Consider the following 22,812-nt stretch of genomic DNA (forward strand, 5'->3'; position numbering starts at 1 on the left):
CCCCCAAAGAAGAGGCGATTTGTTGCTGGGGCGACTAATCTCCCCAAATCTACTCATGTGGACTGACCCTTAAAGGTTATTAACTATGTCAATGCTTCCTGAACTTTGATGTTTTGAACAAATTCAATTAAGAATCACATCTCTGTTTTTTTTCAGTTATTTTACAGGGTAACAGATGACAGAGGAAAACATTCTGAGCTCTATTTAGTAGGGATGATTTGTTACTATGGCAAACATTATTCTACTTTCTTTTTCCAAACCAAAATACGCAAGTGGATGTATTTTGATGATGCTCATGTCAAAGAGGTAAGAATCATTATATGTTGCAGTGCTCATTTTTTGGGTTCTCTTCAATTTAGCCTTTAAGTTATTAATCCACAAAAAATTAAAAAATTATTTGCAAGATGTCAAATATGTGTTTTGATGACATTTAGAAGGAAGACTACCTTGAGCTCTCTTTTTTTTAATTAGATTGGCCCAAAGTGGAAAGATGTTGTTACAAAGTGTATTAAGGGTCATTATCAACCATTGCTCCTGTTGTATGCTGATCCCAGGGGTACACCAGTATCCGTGCCTGATTCCCTGTCTCAAATGGATCTACGTCAGTACACTAGAACATGCTATGACAGTGAAGATTCTGGTAACTTTTTTTTGTGGACCTGCATTTGTTTGTATTTTCTCACATTTAATGAAAGGTACTAAGTTTTCCCAGGAGCAGTAACTAGCAGCAACCAATTGAATGTTTGCTTTTAAACAGATGACCAGTACATGCTTCCTTCTGATTGGTTGCCATCGCTTACTGCTCCTGGGCAAACTTAGTGTATTTTATTACATAACCACATTAATGTTTTGACTTCATTCATTTAGGAAGAGAGCCATCCATCTCTAGTGACACTAGAACAGATTCCTCTACTGACAGTTACCATTATAAACATTCACACCATGAGTCTGTGGTGAGCTATTTCTCCTCTGAATCTCAAGGCACAGTTATCTACAATCTGGAAAATGATGCAGCATCTCAAAGCAGCAGAGATACAGGTACAGCTTTCTAAATACTGGACAGTGTACTGGAATCATTGATAAAAATATATATGTAGATGTTTATAATGTATATGTAAGAAGATCTGCTTACTGCAGCACTGTAACTATTGTTATTTTTGTTTAGTAGAACCTGGGGAATTTGCTTTATGGGTTGTCCCACATGATTTACAGTTATGTATGTATATAAAGCTTTCTCTGTTAACTGCAGAGTAGTCAGTAACTATTTCTTTATTTTGTTGTTCGTATTCCACCAAGCAGGGCCAGACAGAAGATGCTAATGTCATATAATGATTTACTAAAAGATGGAGTAAATATAATAAGTGAAACAATATGTGCACAGAGCTCAAAAGCAGGAAAACCTTATTAGGGATCTAAAGGTATAATCACTGGGGGTGGCAAAATGTTAGGCATCCCTATTGATGATAATGGCTTACTTGATACCCAGAGCTGGTGTTTCTGTTGGCAGAAAACTGCTCCAGCTCGTGGTATCTTTGTAGAAGCTCATTCATTGCAATCGAATGATTGAAAAGCTGAATTTTTGCACCTACGTTCAGCTTTCACTCTACGGTGCATACGCTTGCCATGACCAGAGGAAGAGAGATGGAAGAAGATGGTGACAAGGAGCTTCTACAGAAATACCCCAGGCCACTACAGTTTTAAACAAACAGGGAAATCTGGGAAGCAATTATAATCACATGGGGTGCCTAACAACTTTTGTTAGAAAATATCAGGGTTCATTTATATCCTATGCAATCGGAGCAATAACGTTTTTTTCTCCTCTTGAAACCTGGTTAGTAATTCTGCTAGATTACCAACTGTGACCACCCAGAATAATCTGGTGAATTTTATTTTACTCTGTTAAGGACACTTGACAGATAGTGAGTGCAGCCAAAACCACTTTTCAAGAAAAGGACCTTTAACAGACCGGAAACGGAGTTCCAGTCGCCCTAGGAGGAAAGGAGATGAGTCACAGTCTTCTGGCTATCACAGCGAGGGTCAGTCTTACTGTTTTCAATTTTTCTGAAAATCTTATACTTCCATCATCATCATTAAGAGTATTTCCCTGTATCTGTCTTATCATAGATTCTTCGTTATAATTTGGTAGATGAAATCATTGTACTTTTTTTCAATTAGGTGAGACACTAAAGGAGAAGCAAGCACCCAGAGCAGGCTTGAAACTGTCCAACAGTTCTAGCAGGCTGAGGGACTTTAAAGCCACTGTTAGCAATATCATACATAACAGACCATCCCAAGCATCACAGACTGCATCACAAGGTTTTCACCATGTGGGGAGTAGCCTTGATGAGTCGGAAATCAAGCCACCTACAAACTTGTCAATGAGACTGCGGGACTGGGAGATAGACAACAGCAGCAATGAATCAAAGTCTGGCTTCTCAAACAGGTATCGCCCGACTTGGAGGCCTACTCGTGAGCCATTAAATGTAGACAGTGTCTTCAGGTCAGAAAAGAGGAAAAATGCTGCATACAGTCCACTTAGTCCTTTTTCTGAAGATTCAGGTAAGCTGATGTTCTATGGTTCTAGATAAATAATTCCTGTTAATATAAAAAGCTTTATTATTTTTATCTTTAATCAATCCCACGGCATATGGTCTGTATGGAGTGCTTTCGATGTAGCTCCAAAATGCTGATTTTTTTCATGTATGTTTATCAAGAAGTATGAGCATTGTTTATAAATAGTTTTGTTATATAGTAGTAGAAACTTTTATACTGAATGTAGAAATTCATGTTGACTAGCATTCTACTTTTCTATTGTTTTCAGTTGCAGTTTCTACCTTTTAGCTTGACACTTGTTCAGGGTTTAACAACTAACATCTTTCTTTGAAAATTAAGTGTCTGATGATTTTGCTTCTTTTCCTTTCCTTTTTAAACTTTAAGGAAAAGAAATGGCAACTAATGAATTAAGAGAAATAGCCAACTCTGAATCAAAAGACAAGCATCAGTTTAAATACAGAAGTTGGGGCATTGGGAGGGGTGCCCCACATTTCCTTGACCACCAGCAGCCTCGTCTTATCCAGAGAATGGAGTCTGGGTATGAAAGCAGTGAGCGGAACAGCAATAGCCCAGTCAGCATGGACCTGCCTATATCAGAGAACTGTAGTGCATTTAGGTAAAAATTTGACCATTTGTTCTTGTTTTTTTTTTTTTAATCTTTGTATATTTGTATTAAATAGCCTGTTACTCCGGTTCTGAAGCAAGTTAAGTAATAGTTAACACTTAATTTAAAATAACATTATAACAGTGACATGCAGACATTTAAGCCATTCCGTTTGCTAATTAATGTGCATTTTTGTAGGATTTGTAATGCTTTCTTTTTTTTGAGCAGCTATGAAAAAGAAAAGACTTTGAAACAAATCTTACACAGATCATTTTAAGGTCATACTGACACTAAAAGATAACTTTATAAAATATGCATTAAAAGTTACCTATAGGTCATGTTAATCGTTTTTTCTGAGAGGTTAGTTTTTGTTAGTAATTGTTAGTTGAAGTTTATAAACCTGACTGTTTTGCCAACCTGACTGTTTTGCCAACCTGACTGTCCCATCTCAACCTGTCAGTTAAAGTTTTTAATGCTAACGGACTCCTGCTGCACAAATATGGCAGCCCCCTCATACAGGAACATGGGGCATCAGACAGGTAATGTAAAAGCATTGTACACATACTTTATGGCTAAGTTATAAGTTGCTTTCAAAGGCAATATTATGATGTAGAAAAGAGTTTAATTTCTGGTGTCAGTATCTCTTTAAACACGTCATTCTGTTTAGTCTAAAATGATAATATAGTTTACATTAAGAATGTAGGCGTAATTATAGGGGGATGAGATTTATATGTGAAAGAGGAAGAGACTGCCAGTAGCTGTTCTTGTCTTTGCACTAAAGTGACACAAAAAAAATACACATTCTTAAACAATGTATGTGTGTAGGCAGCCAGAGGGGTGTTTTTTTTTTTTTAATTAATCCTGTTGCAGGATAACATGATAAACAAGGCAAATGCGTGTGCTTTTGAGTGGTAGCTCTCCTTTTCATAGCCATTAAAGGACCAGTATGTCCTTTATGCAGCATGTTTATTCTGTGTTTAGCATTGCAACTTTAAATGTGCACTGAAGATTATATGTAAATATTTTAGAAAGCTTTCATTTTCTTGTGTTAGCAGACAGTGCTTCTAACCCCATCTTGTCCCCACAATTCTCATTCAGTTTCTTAACCGATAAAATGTGTGATCTGAACTATTCTCAAAAGACTGTAAATGTTGATGCTGGCTGAACGCTGTTAATTAATTTATGAATTATGAATTTGGAGCTGATAACTAGTAGTCCACAAAGAGCTCTATTTAATCACATGTCACATATTTAAAATAATTGCTTGACAAATGGGTGTTAGATGTGAAACTGGGTTTCCTAACCAGGATTCCATATGCTTTGCATGCAAATAAGGAGAGGGTATCCTCACTCCTGATGATCTTCTTGTGGACCCATTGCCCTGGTTTTAAACTGATCATAAAACTTTGGTCTGACTCTGATGAGCCACAGAAAGATTGAAACTGGTTTGGGATCTAATATCCAGCTGGTTTTCTTATAGAATATTCCATGAAAATGGAAATGCATTTGTAAAGCATAAATTTGTGTCCTAAAATTCACTTTTTGCTTGCACTTTAAGGGAATATCACTCAAGGAAAAGCCCAAGTTCAGCTCCTACATGGCGAAACATTCCGAAATCTCAGAGCAGCAGCGCATTAGACATGGCAGATTCTGCCTCTAGTGTCTGGGTGAAGGTCCATCCGACACACATGGGTAAGAGACTTGTATGTGAACAAATGTGCAAATGGACTTTTATATATTTCCTATTTGCAATTTTGTTAAAAATGTATAAGAAAAAGGACTAATGAAGCTCTTCAATATATATGTTTAATGATTGCCTGTTCAACACAATGAGGATTTGCTTCCTAAATAGTTCCAGAATAGAAAGTCATTGTGATTTTAAAGAAGTAACTTTGTTTGTGAATAAGTTTACTTTTTACACTTACTAGTTACTAAGTAAATACGTTTACTTCTGTTACTTACTACTTACTATACATAATGGCCAAAACCATCCAGCCACCCGAGTGTATAAATCTAAAGTTGGTCCTCCCTTTTCTGCTGTAACAGGGCTTTTCATTAGATCAGGTTGCCCAACTGGAGGTCCATCTCAGCCCTCCAAGCTATACTTCTATGTATGCCATAATCATTATGCGGACTGACAAATAACTGGCTCATTACATGTAACAAGTTGTGCAGCATTACATTAGATTATCTTGCTGAGACATGAAAAGGCCTTCTATGTGTGTTGCTTGAAAGTAGGAAGGACAAAAATATCAAGGTAATTGTACATGTTAGAATATGAAACACACTCGTATTCAAGTTGAAGACAAGAAGATGTGTTAAAATGAAGCTGCATGTCCATTATTCTTACCACTGATGAGAATAATGTATTGGTGAAATCAAAATGGACCTGACTCAGGCAAAAAAATTTCCCTTACCAAAACATGTAGGTAGAAACACTTCACTCCTTGTGTAGCTGCCCCCGAGGTGTTAAACTTTTAATTCCAGTGATATATTTTTCTTAAATTGCCACTGGGCTTCTCTCCATTTTCTGTACAATTATTTCCTGGTTTGGTGTGGGTACATTTTTCCAGGTCTATCTGCAACTTGCTTGAGATTTTGCATGTTTATTTCCTCACACCCTCCAGCTTAAACTGCATAGTACTCAGCAGCACTATGAAGGAGAAGGAGATGAATACTTGCATACAACAGTAGGGACTAAAAGAACTTGGGTAACTCTTGTCATTGTTGGAGAGATTCAGGTTGGGACACCATGGTTGACTAGCATGAAAACTCATGAAAGCTCTAAGGCTATAGGACAATCCTGAGGGAGAGTTTGAGTGATTCTGGCTGCCCTCTGTGCGTGAGATATCATCTGTGAAGATTTCTGTCTTCTTGGCAATAGTTAGCATGTGAGTGCTTCTGTCTGCCCACTGTAAACTAGAAAATGGTTTCCTGTGAGGTAATGGTGGATCTGCCTGCTAGCTATTGGTAGAAAATAGATTTAAACTATTCTCCCTTTCTGCCCATACAAGCAATTTTACTGAAAAGCAACCATATTTTAACATTAACTTTGTTTTCACATGCAAGAGAAACATACTTGGCCCTTTCCTTTCTTCCAAAATATGAATGATTTTAATCCCACAGCAGTGGAAAGCTCTGCACCTTTGAAGAGTGAACTTGATGAACTGCAGGAGGAAGTGGCAAGAAGGGCACGAGAGCAGGAACTGCGATGGAAGCGTGAGAAGGAAATTGAGGCTGCAATGGGATTCAATCCACGACCAAAACGGTTTTTGGATTTAGATGAATTACAGAATCAGGGTATTTTGCTTTTCTTTGTGTTCTATTCATTTTATATAGCCATGCACATTTGACAGATTATGACTAACTAACATTGTGATTCACAAATAGAAGATGTTTTGAAAATGTAGCCACAGCGCCTTTCTAGACATTTACCCTTAAGTGGTTAAAATACAAGGTCCTCTGTACTTTAGGTATATTTTTTTGTCATATTATTAACAATGCATCAGTTACAGTACAAAGTCTTCTTACTATCACTAGTAAAACTATTTGTGCTGATGCTGCAGGCCCCAGACCATTGCTTCTCGCATATTTACCCGTAGCATGTTGACTCCCAATCTGAAGTGTTGACTGGCTTTTTACTGGACATGTACTATAAGGGTTAAGATCTTTAAAACAAAAACAGCTGTTCAAGGAGGCCAGGACTGAGTTGAGACATGATCAAAGTTGGTTTCTAGGAAGCTGCCTGCTTTTCTTACTACCTTTTCTAACTACTAACCATTTTGAATTGTTTTTAAACTCATCCAGTGGAGAAAAAAAAGAGTATTTCAGAATATTTCTCTAGTTTTCTACCATTCAATTAATCTGACATCCCATTGCTAAAAAGATGAATAGAAATGTTGTAATGTAGAACCATCTTTGGTTATTACAGGTAGAAATGAAAGCTTTGAGCGATCTATGCAAGAAGCAGATTCTGTGTATGAGCAGTCAGTGAGACTGGAACAGAAGGGAGATTACACTTCAGCACTGGCGTTGTGTAATGAAGCTATTTGTAAGTAATTTGAATCCAATTAACTACATTATTCATGCTGTTTTCTTATACATGCATGTCTAACATTTGTAGCTCTACTGTTGACTGGAATGGGCCTATAAACATCCTAATTTGAATGAAAATGTTTGACATTGCGTAACCCTACAAGGATTTTATCAAGGTTTTCTGCTTTTCCGCTTTTTCTGATCAGCTTGTGCTAAATCAGAAGGTGCTTTGCAGTGTGGGAACAGAGCTCTGAAGTGTAAATAATAAAGACCCTTATAAACACAAATACCTGTTATGGGGCAAGCAGAACCTGCTTTCATACATTTATATTATTAATTCCTTATATCTAATTAAACTGGACTGCAGGATATTTCTCCCAAGGTCTTCTTGTTGAATCCTGCTACCAGTTGTTCTCTGCAAAACTGACTTTTCCAGTACATAGAAAACAGTTAGTTAAGGAATGTTCTGGGAACACCGTAATCTTAGCCACAATTACTCATATTTCACAGACTGTCTAAATAAATTGAACATAATCATTGCTTATAAATCATGTATATTTTAGCTTTTTTAATAGGCCAAATAAATGTAAATCACTTTACTATTTAGCATGACCAGAGCTTTTATCAGTTTTCCTTTTTACAAATTTCACAAGCATACTATGCTATTCCCTAAATTGTACTGCTGTTAAGCATATATTTATACTGGCAAGGCCTTTCCAATAAGGACCAAATAAATACCAAAAGGTGCATATATAAAAATTGAGCAGTACCAGCACATGGTAAACACACACATTCACATTATAAAAACATTTAGTGTCCCAAAAAGCATAAAAAAATAGATGTTCTAATAAAGTAACATTCTTGAGTGTTTTTAAAAATAAATGTGATGTATGTTTTAAATGAAGCAAATATGCCCAATAACTACACCTGATTGCTTGTACAGGTATAGGACCAGTTTTCCAGAATGCTTGTACCTGGGGTTTTCTGGATAAGGGATCTCCCTACCTTAAATCTACTAAAAAATCAGTTAAACATTAAAGCCATTAAAATTATTTTGCCTCGTATATGAATTAATTATATCTTAGTTAGGATCAAGTACAAAGCAATGTTTAATTTTTACAGAGAAAAAGGAAATCATTTTTAAAATTTAGAATTATTTTCTTAAAATGAAGTCTATGGGAAAGGTCATTCCTGTAATTCGGAGCTTTCTGAATAACAGATTTCCAGATAACAGATCCCATAGCTGTATATTTGAATATTGGGCTGCCATGCCTCATGTCTTGCAGTCTCTTTTTCCATTTCGTCTAAGGCAAATTGGATTTGCAGTGCACCACAGTACAAGGTGTTCGTATCTAATTCAAATGTGCTTGGCCAGCATAGAAAAAACTAGAAGGTAAGTTATGGGTTGCCCAGGGGCTCTCACTTGTGTGTTAAAGTGCAACTGGCCCTGGCAAATGGAGCAATGATCCATGCCATAAGAATAATAAAACTAGATTGTGTATTTTGCACAATTGCTCCCACAGCAGTTCTAGGTGGCCTTTTTTTTATAAAGTTGTGTAAAATATTTTATCCCCAAAAAGTTGCTGTTAAATATGTAGAATACCAGTATTTATAATCTTAACTGCTTTCCTGAATTAGTGCATCGCAGTCCCATTAAGCCACTACTAAAAGCTAATCAACATATTTACAAAGTTCAGGGGTGGCTTGTAATTATTTTGCAGCAATTTTACCATTATTTTGCATCGCTGTAAAATCAGCAAACCCCATTAATGTCAATGGGTATGAAAATTGAGCTAAAATGATATGTAAAAAAAATAGTGTTGGGCAGCTTTTACTCAGCTTGTTTCAAGTTACTCTGTGAACAAGCACACAGTAACTGATCACTCCCATCCGTTCCACTTGCTCTCACTAGAGCAGGGGTCCCCAACCTTTTCTACCTGTGAGCTATATTCTGCTGTAAAAGGAGTTGGGGAGCCACACCAGCATGAAAAATGTTCCTGGAGGTACTAAATAAGTGCTGCACTCTATGAAGCCTCTATGAAGACTGGCAGACTACAGGGGACACTGTTTGGCCATACACCTAGTTTTTATACAACCAAAACTTGCCTCCAAGCCTGAAATTCAAAAATAAGCTCCTGTTTTGAGGCTACTGGGAGCAACATCCAAGGGGTCGGAGAGCATGTTGCTCACGAGCCACTGGTTGGGGACCACTGCACTAGAGAATCAGATCCATTTAATTTCCATTTAATATGCTCACATAAGTTGAAAATGTGCGCACAAAATAATTTTTTGCACACATAGCTGAGCAGAAATCAGAGGGAACATCGTTTAGGCTTATCTTAGAAACAAATCCACATAGTTCATCCTTTTATCAGATGTGTAGTTGAGTACACGAGGAGAACATTAATTATAGAAATTGGGTTTCACACAATACCTTTTTTTGAAGATCAGTGGACAGCACTCTTAAGCAAAAAAAAAAAAACAGAATAATAGTGACATTTATAGGTTAGTTCACTATCCCTGTTGCTAAATAAAGTGGATTTGTGCATATACATTATGCATAGCTTATTTACAGCAGGATATCCCCATGCTTTTGTATATGCATTAAACCCATCAATCTAAAGATGGCCATAGACATGCAGATTATTAGCCTATGTCAGATGAACGATTGTCTGTGCCAATCTTCCGAACCTTCAACTAACTATCCAGATTAATATAAAGTAGTAAGAAAACAAATCACACAATGCTGGGGCCATTCATTGACAGACAGCAATCGTATGAAAGTTATGTCCGACAAATAATAGTTACAATCTCCCATTGATATCATCAGCTAGGCAATGCATGCAGAAATCTTTTAACCTGATCGACTGAACGACCAATTGCCATGGTACGAAAAATGTCAGGACACTCCACACATGTTCCGAAAACGAACAAACCTTTGTTTCGTACAATAGTATCTTTGCATCTATGGCCAACTTAAACCTCATAGGTAGCAAGCCACTTGGTGAAGCCCAACTGCAACACCAAATATGTTACTATACAGAATTTTATTGCCCGAGTGTTCTCAGAATGTTCCTCAGCTAATTTAACCATTAATTAGGGTTTTTTTTGGGGTTTTTTTAAATAAAATTTTATAGGTCATATCTTTTAAATCTGCCCATCCCTACCAAAATACACTGATTTTAGGACACAGTGACAATATGAAGTCTTTTCCCACCTCAGTTTGTTTTATATTCATAAGGCTGGTTCAAGCAACATTTTAGGATGCATTCACTGCATACATAAATGTTATTTGTTAATCAAATGAGAAACATTATTTGTTTTGTTTTTCTGTAGTGCATGATTTCATGTTATGCTCCTTTCTGCATCCGATTTTTTTTTTCTTTTTTTTTTGTGTGTGCTGCATTTGTTTCTGCTATGTTTTCTTTTGCATTTTAGCTAAAATCAGATTTGCCATGCATGATGCCAGATCTAGCACTCACTGCAGAGCCATAGCAGATAAGAAGTTGCAAATGTGCATACGAAAAGCACGGAGTCTTCAGGACCGCATGCAGCTGCCGACAATTCCTCAGCCGCCATCACCAGATTACCCCTTGCCACAGGGGGAAGCTATAAACCAGTCTACAAGGTAGCTGCTGTGTAACTTCCTTAACTAGGCATAGACTAGGGATTATTCTTTAATTTCTATTTTTAAAGGTCAAAACAGAAATGATCTTAGAAGGTTTATAAGCCTACAATCAAGAAATATTTACTGAACACCTCTTGTTGAAATATATAAAATTTTTCAATAGGTTGGCTACCTTGGTAACCTTAGTGTAGTCACACTTCCAAATAACGCAGCTATGCTTATAATAAAAAGTCACTAGCTTTTCAAATTGATGCAGTAGAGAAGGGTGATTATTGTGCTGCATTTTGCCGTTGCTTGGTCCATTTAAATGTTACTTACATTCTTTTAAGCTGGAGCCGCTTAAATTCAGTGTTAAGTTTTATCTATGTTACGGTGTCTGCTGCATTGTGTACAGAGATCTTTTGGTTGCATAATAAAAGTCTGTGTTGACAGCTTTCATATATATTCTAGTTGCTAATCATGTGTCAAAAATGTTTAATTTTTAGTGACAAGGCTATCTCGGAACAAATTTCAGTGAATAGACCGGTACTGCTGGAGACCAACACAAAGGAGGACTACCCATCCAATCCATTTTTTCACCCATTAGCTTGTAGCCATGAGTTGCTTCCATTGTCCTCTGAGTCTTCCAACTTGTCAGCTTCTGAGCAAAGCCCACACAGCAAAGCATTTTCTAACTTTCTTGCTCCATATAACAATCTTGAATCTGAAGGTCCTATCTCATCTCCAAAGGAAGCAGTGATTGATAATAAGGTGAAACTAGAAGCTTATAGCCAAGGCCTAGTAACCGAACAATCAAAAACAGAAAAGGTAAAAAATGTCAGCCCTAATAAAAGTAAGGTGGGAGAGGAACATGAAGGAAAAGAAGGCCTTCTAACAATGCACAAGGTGAAAAAAAGTGGAATTAAATCTGGTTCTTTACCATCATTGCTATTTCCGTGGGCACGCCGAACACAGACTCAGTCTCCTGATAGAAGCAACCCACCTAGTCATTGTAATAAATCTGTTAGTACAGACAAATGTGTTAGTACTGAAGCTGATGAAAGTAATAAACAGATGGGTTCCTGCAAAAGCATCACTCCACCTGGTAACGCCAGCCTCGGCCTTGAACAAGCCAACTTGTGCTCAAGCTCAAACGGTCATGATGCATTATTAGACAAGCAAGGTGAACTTTGCAGTCCAGAACCTTGTAAATCTGAGGCACCAAAGAATAAGGGGTTGGTACGCTCTCTAGCAGAACAGTTTCAAAGGCTCCAGGGGAGTTCACCAAAACTAAACAATTTTGGTGTAAACTGTACTGGTGTTGACATTTGTGAGAAAAAGCCTCTGCCAGAACAGCAATCTTTCAGTCCTATGGATACCAAATCCAGTTTGCAGCCCCTTGTTATTAAAGAAAACAAATCTAGCTGCACAGAACAGACAAACCTCTCACCAGACTGTCTGAGCAGGTCTTTTGATGTAAAGGGGTCCAGTATACATCTTGCTGACAACCAAAATATTGGCTCTGAAAAGAAAGAAACGCCTGGATGGGTTGTTGATCGTGTTAACACTCCACTTAACCAAGGTAAACTTTTCTACAAAGGAGAAAAAAAGGTGAAATTTGCAAGCACTGTCCATTTACCTGCCTCTGTGCCCTTGGAGCAGTGGGCTGAAGATGTCACCAGATATTATAATGGTCAACTAGAGAGTATAGGTGATAAATCTAAAGTTGGACACACAGTAGCTCTTAAACCAAAATCAATTAGATATGGCTTATCAAAAAGTTCAATTGATCTGCGTCAGGCGTGGAATCAGGATGCTGAGCAAGAGATTTCAGACCTGCAAACTTTATATAATACCAGCCTACAGGCTTGTCCAAACAGAAATATGCAGTGGAGGTCAGAAAATGCAAGACAAGGATTTGGAAAACCACGTGAGTAATTATTATATACAAGTGACTGAAGCACTTTTTTTGCTGCGTCGTCATGCCATATAGCAGTTAAGTCCCATTGTAAAAAAATTAAAATATCAATGAGATGAAGCTCCAAAAAAAACCTCACTGTTTTTTAGTGTAGTGTAATATTGTGTTCCCTGGCATGTATTTGTACCCTTGCATTGGTTTCTCTGTCATTATATAGCACCTCCTTAATTATTTTTTTAACTTGTCTGCTATAAGTCTCATGGTCTTCAAGAACCAAACCAAAACCAAAGAGATTAGAGTTTTTTAGTTAAAACTCTTGCCTCTTCTGCTTCCTCCTACCATTAGTTGTGGGTCTGAAAGGAGGAAGTTCACAAACTCTGCAATATGTGGCAGCATTAGAGCATATTTGTCCTCTTTTCGGGAAAAAGTTCTGTGGATTCAGAGCGTTTTGAGATTTTGGGATGCTGGCAAATGGGTGCCATACCTGTACTAGCAAATTTATCTTCACACTTTATCTCCTAGTTCTGGACAACACAGCTGGAAGGAAAGTGCAGACAACTGCTGGTAAAGGTCTTTCAAGAACTCCCACAACAGAAATGGAGCACAATCATAGTGAAACAATATTTTCATCTGTGTCAAAGGTAACACTGGATTTTTAGTGGAGTTCATCTTTAAAATAGATTTGATATATTTTAGATTGTCCTAGTCTTTGCAACTTTTCAGATTGTTTGTATTTTATGGTTTATTTTGCCTTTAATTTTGTTTAAAGTACAATGTGGTCCCAGTCACATTTTGCGGGGGGGGGGGCTATATCTTTAGTGTTATTGTTAATCTTGTTTATCTCTGTATAAAGGCCCCCTTTTACACCCCTCTTTCATTTTGACTACCAAACCAGTGCCTTACAACAGTAAACATGCCTTAGTAACCAGATAGCCATTGAAATTTCACACCGAAGAGCTTCAGAAATAATAGTTTATTTAACAATCACAAAAAGTAAAGACTGAACTCCAAATATCAACTATCTAGCACCACTACCTGCATTAAATGTACAATCTGCAATGACTCATACCTGCTTCTTGAATACACCAAAGATGGACTTTTGTAGATACTGCAGCATAATTTCCAAAAAAGTGGAAAGTGTGTATATAGTTTCAAAGGGAGCACCATTTTAAGAGCCTTCATTCAGGGTTCTTTTTTTACTCATCACTGTACTAATTATATTATTTTTTCTCATTGTGCCAGCATATAAGAATTTTATCTCACAGTAGTGAGGATTTAGGAAAGATAGCTTTTAGAAAACTGTATGTAGTGAGGTATTCATAGAAGAGTGTACAGTATAGATGTGGAATATTTAGTAGAAAAAGTACTACTCCCCACCTATATGGTGTCTGTGAAGGAAAAAATATTGAATTATGTGATGTGGGCTGGTGATGCCTTAACTGAAGCCTTGCTGATATACTTCACATCTCGTGAACCAAAAGAAATACTGCTATAACAATGTGTTACACGGCAATTACAGAGCTTATTTATCTGGAAATACAGATATGGGATCTGTTATCGTGAAGGCTTGGGACCTTGGGGTTTCTGGATAATGGATCTTTCCATAATTTGGATCCTCATACCTTTAAGTCTACTAGAAAATCATATAAACATTACATAACCCCCAAAGGACTGGTTTTGCTTCCAATAAGGATTAATAATATCTTAGTTGTGATCAAGTACAAGGTACTTATTTTATCGTTACAGAGAGAAAGGAAATACTTTTTACTTAATTGGATAAAATAGAGTCTATGGGAGACAGCCTCTCCTCAATTCAGAGATCTCTGGTTAATGGGTTTTCAGATGACGGATCCCATACGTGTTTTGTGTAATCACACAAGTCCTTATTTATTACCTAACACGCCAATTTTAAAAGTTCTTTGGCTTGCTTTGGCTTTCTAACTTGCACTAAACTTTTGCTTTATGAAGTACAAGTCTAAAAATTCTTCCTGCTCTGTTCTAAGCACGAACTGCTTTGGTTCAGAGCCAAGAGTTTTCAGATGCTACTTTGAGCCTTTCTGCCACTTTGCAAATTCTCTGTGCTCCTGCAGGTCACTCATGACAGGGACCAAAGCAGGGAGTCTGAGGACGATGAGCTGTACAGTGCAGAGAATTTCCGGCGCCTGGCACGCAGCCTCAGTGGGACAGTCATCAGTGGCAAAGAAGAGGCAGTTGTCTCTTCTCAGAGCTTTGTAAGTAGCTCTCCCTGTGTGAAGTGATTTGGTCCACGTTACGACAAGATCATGTTAAACCTTCTCTTACACAAACGCTAGCTTTAACATATCAATTTCTTGCTTTCTTTCCCTAACAAACTGCCCCTCTGGTTGTGTGGAAACAACATCTTGACACTTTTTTACTAATAGCAATAAAGCGATGAAACTATGCACTGTTACATTACCAATTTCTACAAAGCATTAAGAAATGTTTTATAATTAGCATATAGTATGGTGTCTGCTCATGATGACATGCACTTTTTTTCATTAAACATCTGTTTCTGGCAAGTAACTGATGGTCAAAGCGAAGCCATACTCCAGTTCAAAGGAAAATTTCGGTACCAGTTTAAATAAATACAATCATTGAATTTGCCACCTTTACTGATGTGTACAAATTTCTACATAAAGAATCATCCAAGCCAAAATGAAAAAGGAACAGGGTAGAATGTGCTCCTGTCAGTATAGCCAGAAGCTCTTCTCCATCTGTGCTGACCCTCAGTAAAGCAAGTCCTGAGAAATGGATTTTGGTGGATTCTACTAAATTTATCCTGTTCCTGTGCCTATTATAAATATGTCAGAAAAAGTACATCTGTAAATTTGTGCACTCAAGTTTTTATGAAAAAGCAGCATCTACATTACTTTTTCTTAAGTTAGATCATAGTTTAAGGCCTTTCATAAAGTTCTGTGATGTTATGCCCATTGCTTCACAGTGGTTTGTCCAGCGTTCCTACCTTGAGTCCATATTTCATCTCTTATTTATATGTCCTTCCTTTGTTATTTTAGCATTTTGTTTTATTTGCAGTATTTTATCCTAGTTTAGCCGTCTTGTTCTTGTGTGAATTTTTGTTCTTCTTTTCATTTATTCAAAGGAGGCATCCAATGAGAGGAAACCGCTTATGGACAGCAGCCACCGCTCTCACAGCTCCTCCTTCCACCCTTATTCCCAAAATCCTTCTGTCTTATCCTTTGAACCCCAGCACTACCCAACCCAGCCGCAGCACCCATCCTTTGAGGTACTGGCGCCCAGCATGGTGGGTGAGGCACACAGACCATCAGGTAAACTCTCACAATGCTCCTGCATGTTCTAACATCTGCTTGTCTTGTCTACCATCACTTTATTACCATTATTTCTGGGTCATTTGCAATTAACGAAAGTCACCTTCATAAACCTGCTTAAGGTCTTTGATTCTTCATTTTCCCCCCTTTTTATTAGTTTGTTAGAACCTCAAATGGTATCTTAGAAAAAAATAAAAATATCAGCAACTCTTCTCCCAAATATTAATTTTGGATTTAGCATGTTTTATGTATAAAATGGATCATGTTTGTAGGGATTGATATACTAATGCACAGTTTTGTGTTCAGCTGACATGATTAAGTAAGTAGCCTAGAGATGAATCCTGTGACACAGTATAGAGCAATTCACAGTATGCAAGTATAGGATTTATTATCCAGACTGCTTGGGACCTGGGGTTTTCCAGATAAGTAACGTTAATGTAATTTGGATCTCAATCCCTTAAGTCTGCTAAAAATCATTTAAAAATGAAATAAACACAATAGGACTGTTTTGCCTCCAATATGTATTAAAGGGGTGGTTTACCTTTAAGGTAACTTTTAGTAAGTTATAGAATGGCCAGTTCTAATCAACTTTTTAGTAGGTTTTCATTATTTATGTGTTACAGTTTTTTAAATATTTGCCTTTTTATTCTGACTCTTTGCAACTTTTAAATGGGTATCGCTGACCCCTTCTAAAAAGCAAATGCTCTCAAAGGCTACAAATGTAATGTTATTGCTACTTTTTATTACTCATCTTTCAACTGAGGCCTCTCCTATTCATATTCCAGTCTCTTATTCAAATCAATGCATGGTTGCTAGGGTAATTTGGACCCTAGCTACCAGATTGCTTAGAATGCAAATTGAAGAGCTGCTGAATAAAAAGCTAAATAAGTCGAAAACGTAAATAATAAAAAATTAAAACTAATTGCAAATTGTCTCAGAATATCACTCTCTACATCATACTAAAAGTTATCTCAAAGGTGAACCACCCCTTTAATTATACAGTATATTAGTTAGGATCAAGTACAAGGTACCGTTTTATTTATACAGGGAAAAAGGTAATAATTTTTGAAAATTAAGGTTGACATTCAGAACCTTAATTAAAATCGTATATTGAGTGGCATATTAAAATTCTTGCACAATTTATTTTCTAAATTTAACAGATTATAAACCTCTAATAACATAAAATGTAGTATGTGCAAAATGATTTCCACTGAAAAATTATAGGGTGTTGTCCGTTCACCGGTAGTCACAGGTTCCTCTAACCAGAGTAAAGAAAAGCTGTTAAAAGTTATTTGTAAATGTTTCCTTATTTTAGTTTCCACTATTTAAAATGTAATTAAAGTCAAGATAATAAAGAAGAATTTACAGAGCATCAGGAGGAGCGTTGTAAGATATCAATTTTAAAGGTCCTTTTTAAAATGCTTCCAGCATGTCATCATGTAAGGTTATGGATCATACGCCTTACGCGTTTCGTGGCGTCTCGCCACTTCTTCAGAAGCGATTTAAAGTCAAGATAAAATCTGGAAAAACTAAAAAAAAATCACTCCCGTAGATTTAGAATGGTGAGGTGTGCAAAGCAAGACCAACACTGCAAAGATCTTGTATGAAGGTTATTTAGAATAGGAGTCGTGGTGCAACCATAGCATTGCTTGCTCAAACACGATCCACATGGTGGAAAAGTTGTCAGGAAGAAACTGTTCTGCAGTCTCATCACAAGTGTCCATGTTGGAAGTATGCACTGACTCCAACACATAATGATGCATTTTGGAAGTGCTATGGTCACCAACAGGTCCGGACTGAGAATCTAAATAGGCCCTGGCATTTCAGGTACAAAGAGGCCCAATCAGCCCACAAAGAGGCCCAACAGCTCCCACCAGCCCACTAAATACTGACTTTCTATGGCACCTTATAGCAGCCCCTCTGGCATTTGCCAGATGCCACAGATTGCCAGTCCGGGCCTGGTCACCAACAATACATTTGTTAAAAATCTGTGTGTAGATCTGAGACATGCAGGGCATGCAAGACTCTCTAGTTCAAAAATATTTCTGAACTAGAAATATTCCGCAAGGAGTGTTAGCAAATATTTCTGAAGGAAGCTGTGATTTTTGAATACTGGCTTGACAAGGAGGCCAGACATTTGCATGTGATTTTTATGTTTTCTTTTTCAATTTTGTTAATCTCAGCAGATAAATTTGGAAAATTTAATATTATATGTATTATTTGGAAAATTTAATATTATATGTGTATGATTGTTACCTGCAGAGGTTGTGCTAACTAAACTGGCACAAATCCATATTGATGGAAAAGCAATTTAATTGTTTTTTTAATAATTAAATGTTTTTAGTAGATTTAAGTTGCTTCTAAGTTAAAAGCCACTACCTAGAAAACCCCACGTGCCAAGTATTCTGAATCATAGATTCCATGCATGTATATCTATGTTTTTAATTTGGCTATTAACCTGATCATCATTATTAGGAACACTTACATAGTTACACAACTTATATCATCATGAGTGTTTCATGCTTGTGCCAGAAAACTGCAGTTATCTTGTTCCTGCATAAAAACAATGATGATCGGATAAAGGGCATCACTCAAGAAATTATAGTTGCCTTTATTTCATGATATAGCTTAGAGTATTTGTCTAACCAGGGATCCCCAACCTTTAGAACCCATGAGCAACACTCAGAATTAAAAGGAGTTGGGGAGCAACACTAGCATGAAAAATGTTCCTGGGGTGCCAAATAAGTGCTGTGATTGGCAGTTTAGTAGCCCCTTTGTGGATTGCCTACCAACATTGAGGCTTTGTTTGGCAGTACACCTGGTTTTTATGCAACCAAAACTTGCCTGCTTTGCTTTGAGGCCACTGGGAGCAACATCCAAGGGGTTGGTGAGCAACATGTTGCTCACGAGCTACTGGTTGGGGATCACTGAACCAAAGCAATAGAATTTATTGTTATTATTGTTTACTGTATATAGCACCATTGTTCCCTATAGCACTACAGAGCAAAGGGATACAAATACAAGACTAAATGGTTTATATATATATATATATATATATATATATATATATATATATATATATATATATATATATATAAACATTTCACCAAAATATTTAGTTACAAATGTGTATTGTTATGAGACAATAGGGGAAGGGCCCTGCTCGCAAGAGCTTACCTTTAGGGTAAGGCCAGACGAGGAGATTCGGGGAGATTTTGTTGCCTGGCGACTTATCGCCACTTCTTTTGCGCGACTATCTCCCCGAACTGCCTCAGCGTCTTTTCACAGCAACTTTGGGCAACTATTGAAAAAGCATCGCCGCGTGTGCATAAACGCAGGCGATTTTGCGCTGTAGCCTATGGGGAAAAGACGCTGAGGCAGTTCGGGGAGATAGTCGCTCAAAAGACGTGGCGATAAGTCGCCAGGCGACAAAATCTCCCCGAATCTCCTCGTCTGGCCTTACCCTTAGGCAGATGAAGTGAGATGTGGTGAGGGTAACCAATGTGAGTGCAAAGTTCCTCTTGGTTAGGCTAGTGATGGTAATTCTATCACACTCTAAAGTCTCTGCCTTTTAACTCTCCTGTATTTTAAAAACAACACTGTAAGCTGAACTAAGATAAACATTGCATAACACATTTTATATGTACTTTGCCCTTTAAGTGTGCTCCCATGAGTACAGTTCCCATGAGAATGAGGTCAGTTAAATCCTGTGTTCCCAAGAAGAAGAACACAGGGAAAGCTATTAGAAACACATGCCTAGGGGCCCTTAGAAATGAGTCCACGATCTGTTTATGGCTGCATTCATTGCATTGGCACATTCATTGCAGTAATGGGTGGCTGGACAAGTGCTCCTCTGTTGTTTTCCTGCAATAGAACTAGTTTGAAAGTGCTTAGCTTAGTTATCCACCACTGATAAACCAACCACTGATAAACCAAAACAGCTTATTACATAAACTTAACCGATTTGGTAAGCCTTCAAAGTTATGGAGTTAAATAAAAAAAACGATTGACTTAAAAATAACTTGATAACGATATTATGGCGTATGTTGAAAAAGGGTAGTTATTTATATAACATCACAAGTATTTACAATGCTTTACAATGCATAAATACAACAAAGCAGTAGATTTATCATGAATTTTGTTAAAATAAATATGAAAATGCTAAAAGTTTCAATATACAGATGAAGTACCTGTCCTGAAGAGCTTACAGTCTATTGCTCTATTTTATAATGTATTTCACATTATCAGAATCATATGAAGTATAAGCTAATATGTCTCGTACCATATAACCAGAGGGAAATGCTTCATATCCCTTTCTTTACAAATGTTTAAAAGCATAAAATTCCCAAGCTTCGAGTGATATTGCTAGAGTATACCTAAATGATCAAACTTTGATTGCTGTACAGATTCCATTTCGGACATATTCATTCATATATAAATGTTTTTTTAATTTTTTTTGTAATTACTGTTGTTGTTTTTTTTAATATATATATTTTATTTTATATATATTGTAGGAGGTCCCAACTTCCACAAAGTTCTGGCTATGTCTGACAGGGGTGAAAATGTCCAAGGTAACGAACAGTCGAGGATGGCACTGAGCTATGCAACTTTTCCAAGGGCACCTAGACTCTATAGTGCTACATCGAATGCAACAGCAACACTACAATCTTATGCTGCTCCAAGGCAGCAGACAGACAATGGGGATCAAAATGTTCAAAATCATTATCGGTGGTCAGGTCATACAGCTCAGGGATCTGCACCTGACAAACACATGGTTAATTCCAGTTTCATGACTGGTTGGAGGCCACAACGTCTTCAAACCTCAGGTTATGGAGGCTATTCAAACTCTTCAGCTTATCCTAAAGCTCCAGAGACCACTGATTCCTGTATACCGAGGATGCCACAACGCTCAACCATGGGAAGAGGAGATATATGGGAAACTTCTCAGGCTAATCAGTCAAGAGTTCAAGGCCCCAAGAGAGTAGACATGCCACCCGAAGAGGACTGGAGACATAATACTTTTACCACTCAGTTAGGTGGTAGGAAACCGCAGCCTGTGTTTTCACCCCACAGGACCTATTCATCTGTTGCTGACCTATATGGGACAAACAGCTGGAGAGCTGCCATGCACAGAAATGGGCGATAACCAGCCGATCATGAAAAGATTTTTTTAACCCCAAAATATACTGCCAGATTTATAGCTTAGACCAGTGTTGCGAGCCCTGTATTCCAATGGACATTCCTGTATAGAATTTGTACCAGTATTGTCTTAACACCTTTGAGCCTGTGATGTGTCACCTTGTACATTGTGTTATAGATGATCAGCAAGAATCAGAACCCCAATATGTTTCAAAAGTGCCCACTCAGCCAGGGAAAGTACTGTGCTAATCTTACATTAAGACTCGTTGATCACAGTTGAGGACTGTATATTATGAATGCTCCAAATTACTTCAGGGTTGAATCACTGACAGATCTTTCTTCCATATAACACACAGCGAGAGCATTTGCAGACTTAGTACTCTGTCAGTATGGTGCTCGCTCAGCAATAATTGCTCAATGGAGACTTAAAAAGTAAACACAAGTGGAAGTCAGATTTCAAACTACATTTTTGACAACTTTTGCCTTTGTTCATAGAGAAACTTGCTGCAGTTAGCAATAGTTACATGTTGCAATGGAATTAGATGAAATCTTAAAATGTTTGCTGTTATATGTTTGTTACCTGCAAGTGAAATGTATGGCTTAATTGCTGTAGCATTTTCACTGATACATGCACTGCGGCCCTACAGGGCACATAGTTATCCTGGTTCTCCCTGTATTTTTTTCTTTACCTTTTTAGGGCCACAGTAGTTTGCAGCCTATATATAGCAGTGAAGGTGAGAATCCTACGGCCATGCACATTTTTGATTGGCCCACTAAATCACTTCTCACAGGAAGCCTGCAGAAAGCCTGATAATCTTAGGACAGGAATTGTTGAAAAGGTAACCCAGCATTAAAAGTGCAGCTAGTTAAGCACAAATCTTGACTACTGAATAGAGGAAGGATAGTATGGGGGAGGGCAATGCCACGGGAGTTTAAGAAAGCCCACCCTTTTTTCCTTTCCTCCAGTAATCTGTAGCAATGCTTATAACAGAAGACTGTTATCACTGCATGCTTAAATACACTGATGTTAACTTCTAGAGTAAAATTAAATATTTTAGTGTCAAAACATTTGCTTTTGTAAGTATTTTTCGAATAAATATATGAAATAGTTCTATTAAATAACTTCTGCCCAGTGTGTTTTTATTCTGCTTTATTTTTGGGATGTTGAGGGGTGATTGTTTGAATATTACACCTAACCTTTGATCTGACAATGCCTTTCAGTTGCAATTTGAACAATAGCAAACGTTCTAATCTTGAAAATCATATTTTGACTTACGAAGAACTCACACTAGAAAATGATGCTCTTATTTTAACCAATTCTGGCACCAACACAAGTGGAGCATTGCCAGCGACACAACCAACTTGTGTGCAGCTAATGCCACTTTGGAACCACCGCTTAACACATGGACCCTAAGAAACAGATATCTTAATATGTAATTTAACCACAGTAACTGGAGTACCACAAAGCAAAAAAAATGTTGTTCCAAGTGAACATCAGATATGAAAAACCCTTAATGTGGTTTCTCGGCTGCCATTTATTCAACTGATCAATTTATCAAGAAAAGGAGCAGATCAGTTTTTCAGTTTGGATACTAAAGGTGGCCATAGACGTTACAATTACGATCTTTCCAGGAAAGACCGATCCTTT

At 37.4% G+C, this 22,812-nt stretch overlaps 1 protein-coding gene across 7 annotated transcripts in view; it reads left to right on the top strand.

The window, feature by feature from the left end:
- The window catches only part of usp54.L (ubiquitin specific peptidase 54 L homeolog), a 77,081-nt gene extending 54,798 nt beyond the window's left edge, over positions 1-22,283 (top strand). For 4 of the 7 annotated variants that reach the window (XM_018225426.2, XM_018225427.2, XM_018225425.2 and 1 more), the window contains 15 exons: positions 157-306; positions 472-640; positions 868-1,038; positions 1,905-2,036; positions 2,176-2,559; positions 2,938-3,169; positions 4,716-4,849; positions 6,284-6,457; positions 7,089-7,208; positions 10,631-10,820; positions 11,306-12,729; positions 13,240-13,358; positions 14,808-14,948; positions 15,839-16,025; positions 20,540-22,283. In XM_018225426.2, coding sequence (XP_018080915.1) covers positions 157-306; positions 472-640; positions 868-1,038; positions 1,905-2,036; positions 2,176-2,559; positions 2,938-3,169; positions 4,716-4,849; positions 6,284-6,457; positions 7,089-7,208; positions 10,631-10,820; positions 11,306-12,729; positions 13,240-13,358; positions 14,808-14,948; positions 15,839-16,025; positions 20,540-21,171 — 4,359 coding nt within the window. In that variant the 3' untranslated portion in view covers positions 21,172-22,283. Of the gene's footprint in view, positions 1-156; positions 307-471; positions 641-867; positions 1,039-1,904; positions 2,037-2,175; positions 2,560-2,937; positions 3,170-4,715; positions 4,850-6,283; positions 6,458-7,088; positions 7,209-10,630; positions 10,821-11,305; positions 12,730-13,239; positions 13,359-14,807; positions 14,949-15,838; positions 16,026-20,539 lie in introns of those variants that run through there. The other 3 variants (XM_018225429.2, XM_041568849.1, XM_041568850.1) reach the window with 3 other exon arrangements.
- Positions 22,284-22,812: the final 529 nt, after the last annotated feature.

This window comes from Xenopus laevis, chromosome 7L, assembly GCF_017654675.1.
Source record: "Xenopus laevis strain J_2021 chromosome 7L, Xenopus_laevis_v10.1, whole genome shotgun sequence".
Lineage (NCBI taxonomy): Eukaryota > Metazoa > Chordata > Amphibia > Anura > Pipidae > Xenopus > Xenopus laevis.